Genomic DNA, 15,309 nt, shown 5'->3' with positions numbered 1-15,309 from the left:
TGATCAGGAAACTTTTTTATGATTTTAATTATTAAAAGTTTTTGAAGCATTGTTTTGTGACCTACATGCTGCACCAGATTTGGGTTTTTATTTTACCCTGTAATGCAAGCTGTCAAGTCACCTGTTACTATTTCGTGGATGCTGGCATTAGTATACATGCATATTTAGGCATAAATATTAAGCAGCTTACATAAAACACAAGTGGCATTAATTTTACATAGTTGAAGTGGTCATTTAGAGGGACTGCTGGAGAGGAAAGAGAGCTCAGAGAGCCCCCCACATGTGGCTGTGATGATGTGTAGACGCTTGGTAATCTCTTTGCCCCTTCCCTTCCCGTGTGACTTGGGATGTTAATAATCACTTCAACCTTTAATTTTTAGTTTGTCAAATGAATAGATTGCTTCACAGGACTATTTCATGTAGGCTGAGAAAAATCTGCAATAAGATTAAAAAATAAATATATTTGTTTGAAAGGCAGAGTGATGGGGAGAGAAAGAGACAAAGAAAGAGAATCTTCCATCTGCTAGCTCACTCCCCAAATGGCCACAACAGCAGAGGCTGGGCCAGGTGGAAGCCAGGAGCCAGGAACGCCATCTGGATCTCCTCCTTGGGTGGCCGAGGCCCAAGCACTTGGGCTGTCATCTGCTGCCTTCCCAGGCAAACTAGCAGAGAGCTGGATTGAAAGTTGGAGCAGGCAGGACTCAAGCCTGTATTCTAACATAGGAAGCCAGTGTTGCCATCAGTGGTTTAACATACTGCATCATAACTCTGGCCCCAGCAGCAAGATTTAAGGGAAATTCTGTAAACTCTTTATTGCATCCACATTTAAACACACACCTTTATGAAGATGAATATGGAGGCAGAAGGTTGATCATGGCTCTAGGAAAGTTGAAGCACCTGGGCCACACAAGTATTCACGAACAGAAACAAATCAGGGGTAGGTGTTATGGTGCCGTGGGTTAAGACGCTGTTTGGGACACCCACATCCTGTATGAGAATACCTGGGATCAACTCCCACCTCCTCATCCCATCCAGCTTTCTGCTAATGTGCCTGGGAAGTAGCAGATGACGGCCTAAGTTCTTGGGTCTCTGCCATCCCATGGGAGACCTGGATAGCGTTCCAGGCTTCAAGGGAGAGAACCAGTGGAGGGAAGATCACTCTGTCTCTCTCCCTCTCTGTCTTACTCTGCCTTTTAAATAAAAACATAATTTTAATAAAAGAGGATCTGGAACACTCTTCATCTTTAAAAAAAATTCAAGTTAAAATAAGTATCTAGTAATGGCAAGTCTGAAGAAGTTCATCATTCAAAACGGTAAGTTGAGTTCCTTGAACTTTTCTTGTTACTGGTGCTGGTTGTTTATTCTGGGTTGAATGACTAATGAGTGTCTCTGGTCTTTAATGTCTGCTAGAGGTTTAGCTCCCTTTCTGCCTGCTATAACCAAAGCCCTTAGGGTACTCTGGTTTGTACAGATTGATTTTGCCCACAGCTAGCTGACATTCTAGTCTGGAGAATGGGTGTGTAGGCCAACGTGGATCTGTACATTGGAGTATCCAGAGACCATAGCAGGCCATTCAGGATCCCAGGGGAAAGAGAGATGTGGGAGAACAGAGATGCCGAGACAGAAGGGAGAGATGGCCTCCTGGGTCGCTGTGTTAGTTATCTATTGCTGAGTAACAAGTTACACCCAGATCAGAAGCTTAAAGCAGCAGACATTTAATGTATAATGCAGATTCTGAAGGTCAGGAATTCAGGAATGGTTTAGTGGGGCGGTTCTGGCTCAGGGCCTCTCACAAGGCTACCAAGTGTTGGCTAACACTACGCAACCTAAGGCTTGTCTCGGGCCCAAGGATCACTTTCCAATATGGTTCATACGGCTGTTGGAAAAGACCTCAGTTTCTCACCAAGTGGATCTCCCCAGAGGCCATTTGAGCATCCTCACATCACAGCAGGTGGCTCCCCCAGAGCGAGTGACCCACGAGAGGAAGGGCAAGGCAGAAAGGCCAGCATCTTTCTTGGCCTCACCTTGGAAGTGAGGTTGCACTCCTCTGCTCACATGGACCAACTGTGAAGCTGTGTTAGAGGAGACTGCCCAAAGGCATGAGAACCAGTGGCAGGGGTTGCTGGAAACCATCATGGATGCCAGCTCTCCCAGCAACTCTGCCTTGCACCAGCCAACTGCTCCCAAGACACTCTGGCCAAGCCCCTGGTGGCTGGGCTCAAGGAGCTAGCTTGAGGTCGGTTTGATGGAGGTTTGGTTTGTGAATCTTGGGAGTATGTTAAAGAACTGTGTAAAGAACTTGAGTTACAGAAATTAATACTGTGAATTCTTCACCCCCTCTTTCCCTGCCAACACTGAAGATTACAGTGGGACCATGGATCTTTTTGGAGACATAAATGACATTTCTTCATCGAGTGATGAGGACAGCCAGGTCCCTGTGCCAGGACAACATGTTGTGAGTACACTTGCTGGTTGCAAGTGAGTCCCATTATTCAAGGCTGAGAAAGAAAATGCAGAAGCTGACAGGTCTGTCTCACGCGTGTTGAGACAGGACATGGATAATTGAAAATCTGATGAGCGGGTGTTTTCCTACGTATGCTGACATTTTTTCCCAGTTCTAATTAATTTAATTTCATTTTATTTGAAAAGAAGACAGAGGTCTTCCATTCACTCTCCAAATGCTTACAGTGGCCAAGGCAGACCAGGCCAAAGGCAGGAGTCTGGAACTCCATCCGGGTCCCCCATGTGGGTAGCAGAAACCTAAGGACTTGAGCCGTCACCTGCTACCTCCTAGGATGCGTACCAGCAGGAAGCTGGCATGGAAAGCAGAGCCAGGACTCAAACACAGGCCCTGTGATATGGGATGAAAACATCCCAGGCCATGTCTTAGCCTCTGTGCCAAACACACCCACCCTACTGTTTTGAGAATTTCTGGATATGAGATGACACAGAAAGAACTTCTCAGAATGAGATCACAGAGTATCTTAGGCAAAGTAGATATGTCAATGAAATAGTTTTTCTAGGAGGACAGGCTAAAAGATCTTGTTTCCCATGGTGGGTTTTGTCTTGCTGTGAGTGGGGGTGAGGTTTTAGAGAGAAGATTTATCCATAAATGTGCTTGTCTAACTTTACTTCCTCTCAAAGCTGCACCTGCCAGAGGTGGGAGTAAAGCTAGAACATGCCCAACACGCCTGCAAACTCTCACCTCCTGCTCTTCTCGTAGGATGAACCCCAAGCAGCCCTGGACCAGCATGGGAAGGAGCCTGCTTCTGAAACCAGAATAGAAGTGGAGATTCCCAATATCAACTCTGACTTAGGAAACGAACTCCATTTTGTGAAACTACCCAAGTTTCTCAGCATAGACCCCAAGTAAGAGGACTGATTGATTTTTCCAAGATGTCGAATAAAACTATGTAGGATGTGAACACCGTTTCTTATTTTTGATGAGTTAACGAATCATGAAGATGGGAGATTTCTCATGTAATAAATAATAAATTTAGGATTGCTGCAGTAGAAAAATGATGAGTTGATAGAGTTTTTTTGAGAGACAGAGAAAGAGGGAGAGAGAAAGATATATAAACCAGAGAGGTCTTATCTGCTGGTTCATTCCCCAAATGGCTGCCATGCCAGGAGGCAGGGACACAATCCAGGTCTCCCAAGTGGATGTCAAGGACTCAATCCCTTGAGCCGTCACTGCTGTCTCCCAGCAGGAAGCTGGAACCAGGTGCCAGAGCCAGAAATCCAACCCAGGCACTCCTGACCTGCAGCTTAACCGCTGCTCCGGATGTCTGCCTCAGCGAGAGGCTTTTCATGCTAATAATTTACCCAGCATTTTGGCACGTGCCTATAAACAAACAGACATCCCAACTGGTGAAGTTATTTTTCACTGGTACACAGCTGCAAAATTGGCAAATGACAGTGAGAAAAACCGATTAGAGAAACCATACATGCTCTTTGCAGAAGCCCCTGTGAGTTTGGGAAGACGATGCTTTTGGACAGCACAGGCGTGTCCATGTGTCTTATTCACTCCGGGGCATGCCTGCAAACTCTCGTGCAGTTCAATGTGACCCATTTTCCTTAAAAAATAGGGAAAGGCAGGCCGTGTGTTGCCTCACTTTAGAGGGCATTTCTTCAAATAAGACGTGGAATTATTAGTCCCCTTTGGGTTTTATTTCAGGCAGCACGCTGTAAAAACAAACTTCAAGAGAGCGCTGTCATTTGCATCCTCATTTAAATAAGGTTCACACGATGTTGGTTTCTTGTATGATGGTTCAGAAACATATTGATGCATACTGTAGAGATGCTAACGTACACTGGTCATCGCATTCATGACTCAATGTAGCTAACGTGACATTACAAAAACAATTCGCAGACCTTTCGACCCTCAGTTTTATGAAGATGAATGTGAAGATAAGAAAATGCTTTACGATGAAGACAGAATCAGGCTGAAATTAAAGGTACCACCCCATGAGCTCGTCCCTTTTCGCTGAAGATTTTCCTTCTGTAAAGTGAAACACACATATGACAACTTGAAACCTGAGCTTATGAAAACCATCTTTCGTGTTTCCTGTTCAATGAACACACAGCTCTTTGGCACTAGGAATGAAACGTCCTTCCAGAATATCTGTAGGGAAAAGAGCCACATGCTTGTTCGTCCCTGCCTGTGGAACTGTCATTTCTCTCTTTCTCCACTTTTTTTGTTGTTGTTATCACATTTCAACATAAAGATAAACATTCTTAAAAACTCTTAACCACTTCCTCCAGGATTAATGATAACAAAATACAGTGTGTGGGACTGCTTTCACATTTTAGATCCTCGCAACGTCCCACAATCGAAATGTCCTGGGCTCTCTGTGCCCATTGCCCTGAGGTGCAGAAGGAGACCTTGTCATTGGCTGGCTCCTCCCCAGAAGGCCCCTGGTGGCAAAGCACCACCGCTGCGGTGCAGGGGTGCTGTCTTCCTTAACAGGGGCCCCACTGCTAGCACTGGGCAGGGTCAACTGGTACGCTATTTTATCACTTGGAGTTCCCTTCCAAGCGGGTAGATGGATTTGGGTTTGAAAACAGGGAAAAACATAGGGCTTGGATTTTAGCTTGTTATTTGTTATTTGTTTATTCTTTAACATTAAAAAAAAAAATCTACTGCCCGTCTCACTAGGCCTCCCTTTCTCTGGGTTCACTGTGCTCCAAGGATCCTGCGTTAGATCAAGGTCTCAACCTTTGTCTGTCTCCTGTGGACCCCAGTCTGTCCTCCCTCCTTCCGAGCCCTTAGTGGATCTGCATCATGGTTGGTTTCTGCCCCTGCTGCCCTGCTGCCCTGAACTGGAGCTCAGGAAAGATTTAAGCAAAATGCCTGGTTGGCTTAACCAGCTTCTCCAGGTGTATATAGCAGGTGGGTGTCAGTGTTGCCAAACCGGCTATTTTTCGGTAAGCTTATTCTACAGTTCCCTGTCAATTCCGGGCATGGGACTAACATCACTGGAGTGCAAAAGAACGAGTGGTGAGGTCAATCGGTCCCTAATGCCTACGTGTCCCAAATCAGGTGGAAAATACCATTCGATGGAGGATCCGCCGGGATGAAGAAGGAAATGAGATCAGAGAGAGCAACGCTCGCATCGTCAAGTGGTCAGACGGAAGGTGAGCCCAGACCACCCCAGAGGCCCCAGACCCCCCTCGGGGGACTTGCGGTCCAGGACAGCTTCCGGGTACGACCTTGTGTTGGGATATTTTGTGGAAGAATTGACAGAATGGAGGCCACCCGGCATTACCCAGGAAATCCGAGAGAAATAAAGAAGGTTGAGGTCACACAGCTGCGCTGGTGGAGACGTGGGCCATGGCCCCCAGACCCCACGCTGTCCACCTGCCTGCTGTGGAATGCTGAGGCTGGCTACCTGACACAGCGGCTGTCCTACAGCCCGAGTTTGGAGAAGTTGCTTTCTGTGCTGCTAGTCCCGCGGTCTCTGGGCACGCACGGGTCCCTCAGCCTCACGTTTGAAGCTGGAAAGAGGATGGACGTTACTACTTCTTCCTTGGAAAAGAGATCAGTTGTTTTATAATGATCTTTTCTGTTTCTCTTCCCAATGCAGCCTTCCGGTAGGTTGAGTATGAAGCCGGGACGCCGCCGTCCTACGCTGTTTTAAGTGGCGCTGTCGGAATCATTCAGTAAATACCCAGCCTAATCCCTGAACCCTCCTCTCTGGTTTCCAGCATGTCCCTGCATCTGGGGAACGAGGTGTTTGAGATCCACAAGGAACTCCTGCAGGACAATCACAACCACCTGTTCGTAAGGGGCGACACCGGCCTACTGGGAAAAGCCGTCTTCAAATCCAAGCTCACCTTCCGGTAACTAGCCCAGCGGCGTGGCACCCACTGCCATTAGAAAGCGCCCCAAGAGAGACGCTGTGTGACCCCAAGAGGCCCAGCGCGTTTGACTGACAGCCTCCCGGTGCCGCTCAGCGAGAACCACGGTCTGGTTCTGATAGTTGTTTTTCAAGTCCACTCTCAGCTGCCATTACGCAGCGAGCCAGTGCTTGCTATCAAAGCTCACACGAGGCTGACCCAGCGCCCAAAAGGCTGGGCACTGTTAATTCCCCCTGGTCCGTGCACTTGGCGAGAGGCCTAGTGGACCTGCCCAGCCCCTTCAGTGAAATTGACCTGGGGAGCCATGTGACCTCAGAACGGTGTGAGGGTGGGCATGCAAGAGGCGTGGCGGGCTGCTCCCCTTACCCGAGGCCGCTGCAGGCTGTGCCCCAGTGCCCGGTGCGGGGCGTCGTGCGGGGGTCCCTCTGGGACCCTCCCCTCCGAAGGGCACGGTGCGGCTGGTTAGGAGTCACCTACAAGACGAGAATGCGAGGTTTTTTCCCGGGCTGTCGAAGTCTCCTGCCATCAGACCCGAGGCCAAGGCTGCACAACTTTGTGATACCACAACCATTTAATCGCCTGCTTAGACGGAGCGGAGGCCAGGTGTACTAAGTCCTGTCCGTCTTCCTGAGCCGGGGAGGGCCCGCTCTCGGCCTGGGCAATGCTGGGGGGAGGGCTCCATCTCACTAACTTCCGGTTTCCTTGCCCAGAGCGTGGCGATAATGTCTGCCTCGCGGGCTGTGTGTTAAGTCGTGCCGCACACAGAGCGCGCCGAGACCTGGCTCCAGTCCCGCCTCTCCGTGTCCTCTTCCTGAACGGCCCCACGCGAGCCGCGGGGTCCTTGGCTTGGGCCTGTTTCCCCGTGCCCCACGGCCCACCTGGGCTCACATCTGGCGGCAATGCACACCTTCTCCCGCTGCGTCCCAGCTCTCTGACCACAGGCGCTCTCCCAGGCTCCTGCCCTTTGTCCCGGTGGACCCGCTGGCGTCAGGGGGGCGGCCTTTCTGACCAGGACTCCTGTTCCGGCTGTGCCGACCCCGGGCAGCGACGAGGCCCCATTGCTTTGACCTCTCTTCCGGTTCTGCCCAGATGGAGGCACTCATCTTTAATCCCCAAATTACGCCTCCTGGCAGGTGCCTCACCCTTTCAGACCTGAGACTTCATAGTGCTTCTCTCCGTGATTGTGGTTGGGGGTATTTTTGGTAACAGCCCTTGACCTTGCCATCTGCCTTTCCTCCCTGCGCTCCCTCTTCGCCCCTGGCAGCTTGCCCTGGGATGAGGGGCAGAGGGAGGGGCTCCCTAGGGAGCCGTGGTCCTGCCGCCTCACTGCCCGCGGGGGTCGCTGCAGCCCGTCTGATCCCCTCCCAAGGTTCTCCGTGAATAGTAAGGCGTTGCTGTCCCTTCCCTGGCAGGCCTCATTCTATAGACAGTGCCACCCATAGAAAGATGACCGTGCCACTGGCTAGTAGAATTTCAAAGGCACAGAAGATTAGGATCCTGCCAATGGCCACTTGCGATCCTGAGGGCCCGCGCACAGACGTGATGAAGGTATGTTGTACGTTGGCTATGCTTTATCCTGAGGCTTCTGGATACCAAGAGCCGTTTTTTTCCCCCAGAATATTCATGCACCGTTTGTTATTCCTACCGCTGTCTGATTTCTCATAGTTTTTGGGTGTAGCTACACAGAGAAATGCCAATGGCTGCGGTGAGACTGAAAGCGAATGGCGGACTCAGGTGCTCTCCTGGATTCTCTGAGGTTTTGGAGAACAGTGGGTGCTCTCAGACTCGCAGCTGTTAGCAGATACTCTAACACTGGAGGCCAAGGGCATTCCTGACTCTTCCTGACACGGGTGCAGCCGTGTGTACCTCGCTGTAGAAGGACAGGCAGAGGCACAGCAATGCGGGCTACCCTGTGGCTGGCATCCGCCCCCCAGCCTCACCCCCTGCCCCCAGCAGGCCACCCCTTCCTGCTGTCAGGAGCTGTGGGGGGCTCTCTGGGGTCAGGGGCTGGGGCAGGACTCTGGGATCCGGGGGAGTTTGGTGCAGATGAACAGAGACAGTGTCTCTGGGCTGTGAGTGGCAGCACAGGGGACAGCGCATCCCTTCCACTGCGTGGGGGAAGAAACCCCTGCTCTTCTCCCCTCTGTTGCCTGCATCCCTTCAATCCACTGTGTATGGTAACTCAGCTGCACGTGGACACAGCTGCTCTAGGCACTGCGTGTGCTGTAGGGCGCGGGTGGCTCGGGTGGGCACGCACAGACAGGTTTGAAGTTGAATCGCGTACTTGCGTCCCCACAGAAGGACGAAGGACGGCTACAGGCTTCTACTCAGCGCGGGTCTCAGAGCATCCGTCTGCGGGGGAGGCAGCGCCAGCGGGGGCCCAGCACCCCCCACCAGGATCCCGACAGTGACGAGGAGGAGGAGGAGGAGGGGGAAGGGGAGGAGGAACAGGAGGAGCAGGAGGCAGCCAGCCTGGCTGCCCTGAACAGCCCTCGCCCAGGGGCGGCCCACGGTGAGTCAGGTGTAGAAGTGGCTACCTTAGCCCCCGGGGCGGCAGAGCCTGCTCTGGCTCCCGTGAGCACTTTCTCCCTGTCTTCCTGTGACTCCGGAGATGGCGCGAAGGCCACTCGTTGTTTTGTCGGGAGCAGTGTTGCAGACAGCACGTCATGGCGGGCGGATGGCGGCACTAACTGGTGCACCTGCCAAGGGGGTGTGCGGCCCGCAGCTCCCCACGGGGCAAATTCACTCGCTGCTCGCACTCGGCAGTCTTAACTGTGGGACGTGCACGGTGCTTCTGGGGTACTGAAAAGCGGGCAGCGAACTCTCTGAGAACGAACCCCTCAAGGCCAAGTCCTCTGGGCACTTGCCTTACATGAGCAGTGCCCGGGAGGCAGTCCCAATATTCGGCCCGAGGAGAATCCAGGAGTAGCTGCGCCCTGGTCGTGGAGGGTCTGTCCCACAGCTGCAGCTCCTTTGCTTTCAGAGAAACGAGCCCGATTCATCTCCTCAGACAGTGACGAGGGATCCGAAGAGGATACGGCTCAGAGGTCACGCAGAGCCAAGCAGCTCAGCAGCGATGAGGTGAGACCGCACGGATGCACTTCCGGGGAGCACCTTGTACCCAGGGGCCAGCTGCTGGGGGGGGGAGCGGAGCCCACAGCCCAGGGAGGCACACATTAGCTGTCCACACAGATGAGTGAAATTCAGAGAGATGCAGTAAAGGAAGTAGGAGTGGCCCAGAGGAATCACACAGAGGTGTGATTCCTGTGCTCAGGTGGGTCTCGGCAGGCTGCATGGAGGAGGAGACCTCTCACTGGGTGTTGAAGAACGAGCAGAAGCTCCGTAGCCTCACAGCCAAGCGTGTGTGTGTGTGCATGTGCATGTGTGTCTGGGTGGATGGAAGGGGCTACAGGGAAAGGCGCGGGGCCCGACACCCAGGCCTGTCCTACAGAATGACAGACCCTTCCCCACGGGTAGGGCGATCATGCTCACTGTGGGACACTGGATGTCTTTGGCTGGAAGAGTAGCTGAAGATTAGTTAATTTCTGTGATAGCAAAATATTTCCACTCTAGCTTGTTTCCTTTTCCCCTGGAAGATCACAGAGGCAAAGAAGTTTTAAGTCTTAATTATAGAGGAGAATCACTGTTATTGCTCAAATGACATATTCATTGTTTTTTTCTTTTCACTTTACCTGAAAGGCAGAGCAAGAAAGAGAGAGAGAGAGAGAGAGAGAGAGAGAGATGGAGAGACTCCTGCCAATTTACCCCCAAATGCCTGCACAGCCAGGGCTGGACCAGGCCTAAGCCGGAAGCCCGTAACTCAACCTGGGTCTCCCGTGTGCGTGGCAGGAACCCAAGTATCTGGACCACCATTATCTGCCTCCCCGGATGCGCATTGGCAGGAAGTGGGATTGGAAGCAGAGCTGGCGGGACTTGAGCCAGGCTCTCTGACCTGGGACACGAGTGCCCAAGCCGTGTCTTAACCCCTCCACCAAACAGCTGCCCCTCATTTAATGTCTTCTGAACGTTGAATGCTGCACTCTAGGTTCTGGAGACAGACATAGGAATAAACGCCAGTCACATACGTGTTTAGTTCAACATTGGCCAGGTGTGCTTTTTCTTTCTATGCACACACATACACACACAATTTACAATGTTATAAGCACACTGAGAAACACATGACACAAGCAACCCTTGATTACATCACAGGCTTTCGGGGGCAGCATTTGGCCTAGCAGTTAAGAAGCCAGCCTCCCACATGGGAGTACCTGGGTTCCAGGCCCAGCTTTGGCTCCTGGCTCCAGCTTCCCGTCACGCAGACCCTGGGAGGCAGTGATGATGGCTCTGCAGAGATCTGAATGGAGTTCCTGGTTCCCACCTTTTGCCTGGGTCCGCCCTGGTTGTGTGGGCACTTGAGGAACGAATCAGTGGATATAAGCTCTTTCAAAATAAAGGAAGTAACAGAGTTTAAAATACTGAATGTTGGGCCGGCGCCGTGGCTCACTAGGCTAATCCTCCGCCTTGCGGCGCCGGCACACCGGGTTCTAGTCCCGGTCAGGGCACCGATCCTATCCCAGTTGCCCCTCTTCCAGGCCAGCTCTCTGCTGTGGCCAGGGAGTGCAGTGGAGGATGGCCCAAGTGCTTGGGTCCTGCACCCCATGGGAGACCAGGATAAGCACCTGGCTCCTGCCATCGGATCAGCGTGGTGCGCTGGCCGCAGTGCGCTGGCCACGGCGGCCATTGGAGGGTGAACCAACGGCAAAGGAAGATCTTTCTCTCTGTCTCTCTCTCTCACTGTCCACTCTGCCTGTCAAAAAATTAAAAAAAAAAAGATAAAATACTGAATGTTACATACAGTGAAGAAGCCAAGGAACGTATGAGGGGTCTTGAATGGGAGTGAATGTTTAGCCTGCGATGAAGACTCTCGCACCACACAGCAGTCCCTGGAGGTTTGATTCCCCGCTCTGCTCCGGACTCCAGCGTCCTGCCAACACAGGCCCTGGGAGGCAGAGCTGATGGCTTAAGTAACCGTGCTCCTGTCACTCATACCAGGGACCCAGCCCCAGCCATCGTGGGTATTTGGGGAGTGAACCAGTAGATGGGAGCTGCCTCTGTCTCTCAAATACATTTTTTAAAAAATTTATTTACTTGAAAGGCAGAGTGACACAGAGAGGAACACACACACACACACACACAGAAAGCTCTTCCATTGGTTTACTTCCCAACTGGCCACAGTGGTCAGGGCTGAGCCAGGCCAAAGCTATGGGCTAGGAACTCCATCTGGGTCTCCCACGTAGGTGCAGGGGTCCAAGCACTTGGGTATCTTCTGCTGCCTTCCCAGGCATATCAGCAGGGAGCTGGTTTAGAAGCAGAGTAGCCGAGACTTGAACCTGTATTCATATGGGATCTGGCATGACAGGCGGTGGCTTTAACACACTGCGCCACAACGCCGGCCCTCAAGTAAACTTTTTAAGAAACTGAAAAACTTTTCACGGAAAATGTGTTATGAAAAAAATGCATGAATTTCAGAATTTTTGCACCAAAATAAATGTCTTCATCTCATTTTCCAGAAACTCCATTTCCCATGAAGCCCCCTCATGTTATCAAGTAGTACTGTAGGAATGTCAGTGTAGAAGGAAAAGTGTCCCCAGCGCTGGCCACTGGCCCAGGAAACCCATGCTGCAGGAGCCTGATCCCCTAGCGAGTGTGTGGACGCAGGCCCGCCACTGCGGGCCCGAATCCCAGTGAGAAGAGCGCGCATCCTCACCATAGCTCAGAGCTATAGTAAACGTCCAGAGAGGACTGGTGTTGAACTGTGTATCTTCTCTCCTATCTGCTCAGGAGGACGTCCCAGAAAGAGGCCCACAGGGAGTGAAGAGGAAGATGACTGAAGCATAACATACGTGTTCATCATGTAGTACTCAACAGTTCCTTTAAAAACGAGGACTTTTTCATGTACCTGTTGGCCGTGTGTATATCCTCCTGTGAGAGCTACCTGTTTAGATCTACTGCCCATTCATAATATTTTTTTGCTATTCAGCTGAGTCCTTTCTATATTCTGGTTATGAACCTCTTGTCTGAGGCATAGTTATTTGTAAATATTTTCTTCCATTCTGTAGGTTATCTCTTCACTCTTTTGTCTTCTGCTGTATAGAAGCTCTTCAGGTTGATGAAATCTCATTTGCCTATTTTTGCTTGTTTTTGGTGCTTTTGGGATCTGATCCGAAAATCCTTACTCCTTCAGTCCCCTGAGGCTTTCCCCCTATATTATCTTCTAGTCGTTTCAAGGTTTTGGGTCTAATAGGTCTTCAGTCCATTTTTCACTGACTGTCGTACTTGGTGGGGGAGAGGTCTGGTTTCATTCCTGTGCATGTGGATACCCAGTTTCCCCAGTACCATTTATTGTGAAGATGATCCTCTGTCCAATGTGTGTTATTAGCACTTTTGTTAAAGATCAATCAATTGGCTGGAGATGCATTAATTTACCTCTAAGATTCTGTTTTGTTCCACTTATCTGTATTTATGCCAATACCATGCTGTTCTAATTACTGTAGCTTTTAAGTATATTTTAAAGGCAGGTCATGTAATGTTTCCTTTGATTTTTTTTACTCAAGATTGCTCCGGCTATTTGTGGTCCATTGTGGTTCCACAAGGATTTTAGTCATGTTTTCTTCTAGTTAGAAAATGTCATTGGTATTTGACAGAGATTGCATTGAGTCTGTGAATTGCTTTGGGTAGTATGGACATTAATGATCAGAGAACTGTAAGTCAAAACCACAATGAGCAATCACCTCGCTCTCCTTAGATTGTTACCGAAAAGACAACTGATACCAGGTGCTGGTGGGGATATGGAGAACGGGTCTCTTAGACACTGCTGGCGGGAATGAAAGCTGGTGCAGTCACTACGGAGAACCCAAGAAGTTTCCTCCAAAATCTCGAATTAGAACTACTGTATGATCCCCACTGTTGGGTATATATCCAAGGGAAATGAAATCACTCAGTTACACCTGCAGCCTCATGATTACTGCCAACACTATTCACAATGGCCAAGAAATGCAAGCAACCAAAGTGCCCATCCAATGATGACTAAAGAAGGAAGATGTGGTACACGCACACAGTGGAATACTATTCAACCAAAACCGATAAAATCTGGGGCAGGCATTGTGGTGCAGTGGGTTAAGCCATGGCTTGCCACGTTGGCATCCCATGTTCACTGCCAGTTCCAGTTCCTATTGCTCCACTTCTGATCCAGCTCCCTGCTAATGTGCCTGGGAAAGCAGTGGAGGATGGCCTAAGTACTCAGGGCCCTGCCACCCACTTGGGAGACCTGGATGGAGTTCCAGGCTCCTGGCTTTGGCCTGGCCAGTCCTGACTGTTGTGGCCATTTGGGGAGTCAATCAGCAGATGGAAGATCTCTGTCTCTTCCTCTCTGTAACTCTGCCTTTCAAATAATTTTTTTTAAAGGATGAACTTTTGTCATTTGCAGCAACATGAATAGACCTGGAGGTCATTATGCTACATAAAATAAGCTAGGCACAGGAAGACAAGTGCTGCAGGATCTCACTCACATGTGCAATCTAGTAAGAGTTGATCTCACTGAAGTGTACAGGCACTGAAACATCACATGGAAGCCTGTGAATCCATGGTTTTTACAATTTTTTTTTTTTTTTTGAGAGGCAGAGACAGAGCTCCAATCATCTGCTGGTTCACTCTCCAAATGCCTACAAGTCAGGGATGGCCCAGGTTGAAGCTGGGAGCCAGGACCTCAGTACAGGTCTCCCGTGTGTGGAAGGGACACAACTACTTGAGCCATCATCTGCGGTCTCCCAGGGCCTGCACTGCCAGGAAGGTGGATACAGACACGTCTGGGCACCACTGACACTCGACGTTCACTGCCAGGCCAACCTCGACAAACACAGCTTAAGGCCAATTAAAGACTTTCAAAATTGATTGAAGTAAACCAATTTGCTTTTGCAACATCCTGTGAGTAAAAAAAAATGTTCAGGGGCTTTGCTGTGGCTCACTTGGTTAATCCTCCGCCTGTAGTGCCCACATCCCATATGTCCGCTGGTTCTAGTCCCGGTTGCCCTCTCCCAGTCCAGCTCTCTGCTGTGGCCTGGGAGTGCAGTGGAGGATGGCCTAAGTGCTTGAGCCCTGCACCCGCATGGGAGACCAGGAGGCGGCACCTGGCTCCTGACTTCAGATCGGCACAGTTCCAGCTGCAGCAGCCATTTGGGGGGTGAACCAACGGAAAGAAAACCTCTTTGTCTCTCTCTGTAACTCTACCTGTCAAATAAATACAATCTTAAAAAAAAAAAATGCTCAAAAGCTCGTCTGCGGCTTGAGAAAATCCATTTTCCTCCAATGACATTATTTTGCTAAGTGTTTATTCAGGGTGGGTCTGAGGTTTTGGTGCATTCTGGTTGCCCTGCCCCACTCCCCTCCTGCTGGCAGACTACTGTATGAGATTTCTCTGTAGCTCTGGACTGCCACAGTAGTTGGAACCTAACGGGCACCCAGTGGGTACACACTGAAGGAACAAACCAGTGGTAGCACCACGCCAAGTCATGTAACCTCCCTCAAGCAGGGGAGCTCAGACTTCACCGCGTAAATCCTTCACGAGCTGAGGTTTTCATTTCCCAACCTCGAAGAGTTGAAGACTAAGTAATCTTCTACATGTTTTGTGGTTAAATAGAAATGATCAAAGACAAAAAAAGCACGTTTTCTCACCTTACAGAAAACTCCAATTTACACGGTTTCCTTCCCTTTTATAATTTCACAGCATTTTAAAAAAAAGATTTATTTATTTGTTTATTTGCAAGTCAGAGTTACACAGAGAGAGGAGAGGCAGAGAGAGAGAGAGGTCTTCCATCCGATGGTTCACTCTCCAGATGGCTGCAAAGGCCAGAGCTGCGCCAACCCGAAGACAGGAGCCAGGAGCTTCTTCCG

General features: G+C 50.4%; 1 protein-coding gene across 1 annotated transcript; it reads left to right on the top strand.

The window, feature by feature from the left end:
* The first annotated feature begins 2,374 nt into the window (after positions 1–2,374).
* On the top strand, positions 2,375–10,453 carry LOC133770577 (RNA polymerase-associated protein LEO1-like). Its single transcript, XM_062206646.1, has 9 exons — positions 2,375–2,455; positions 3,224–3,369; positions 4,373–4,457; positions 5,543–5,637; positions 6,208–6,342; positions 7,773–7,908; positions 8,972–9,159; positions 9,255–9,441; positions 10,406–10,453. The coding sequence occupies exons 1-9, from the start codon at positions 2,375–2,377 to the stop codon at positions 10,451–10,453; spliced, it is 1,101 nt and encodes a 366-aa protein (XP_062062630.1).
* The last annotated feature ends 4,856 nt before the right edge of the window (positions 10,454–15,309 follow it).

Source organism: Lepus europaeus, chromosome 11, assembly GCF_033115175.1.
Source record: "Lepus europaeus isolate LE1 chromosome 11, mLepTim1.pri, whole genome shotgun sequence".
In the NCBI taxonomy this organism is placed as follows: Eukaryota; Metazoa; Chordata; class Mammalia; order Lagomorpha; family Leporidae; genus Lepus; species Lepus europaeus.
The sequence above is the reverse complement of the archived record's forward strand: the minus strand, read 5'-3'. Positions and strand labels throughout refer to the sequence as shown.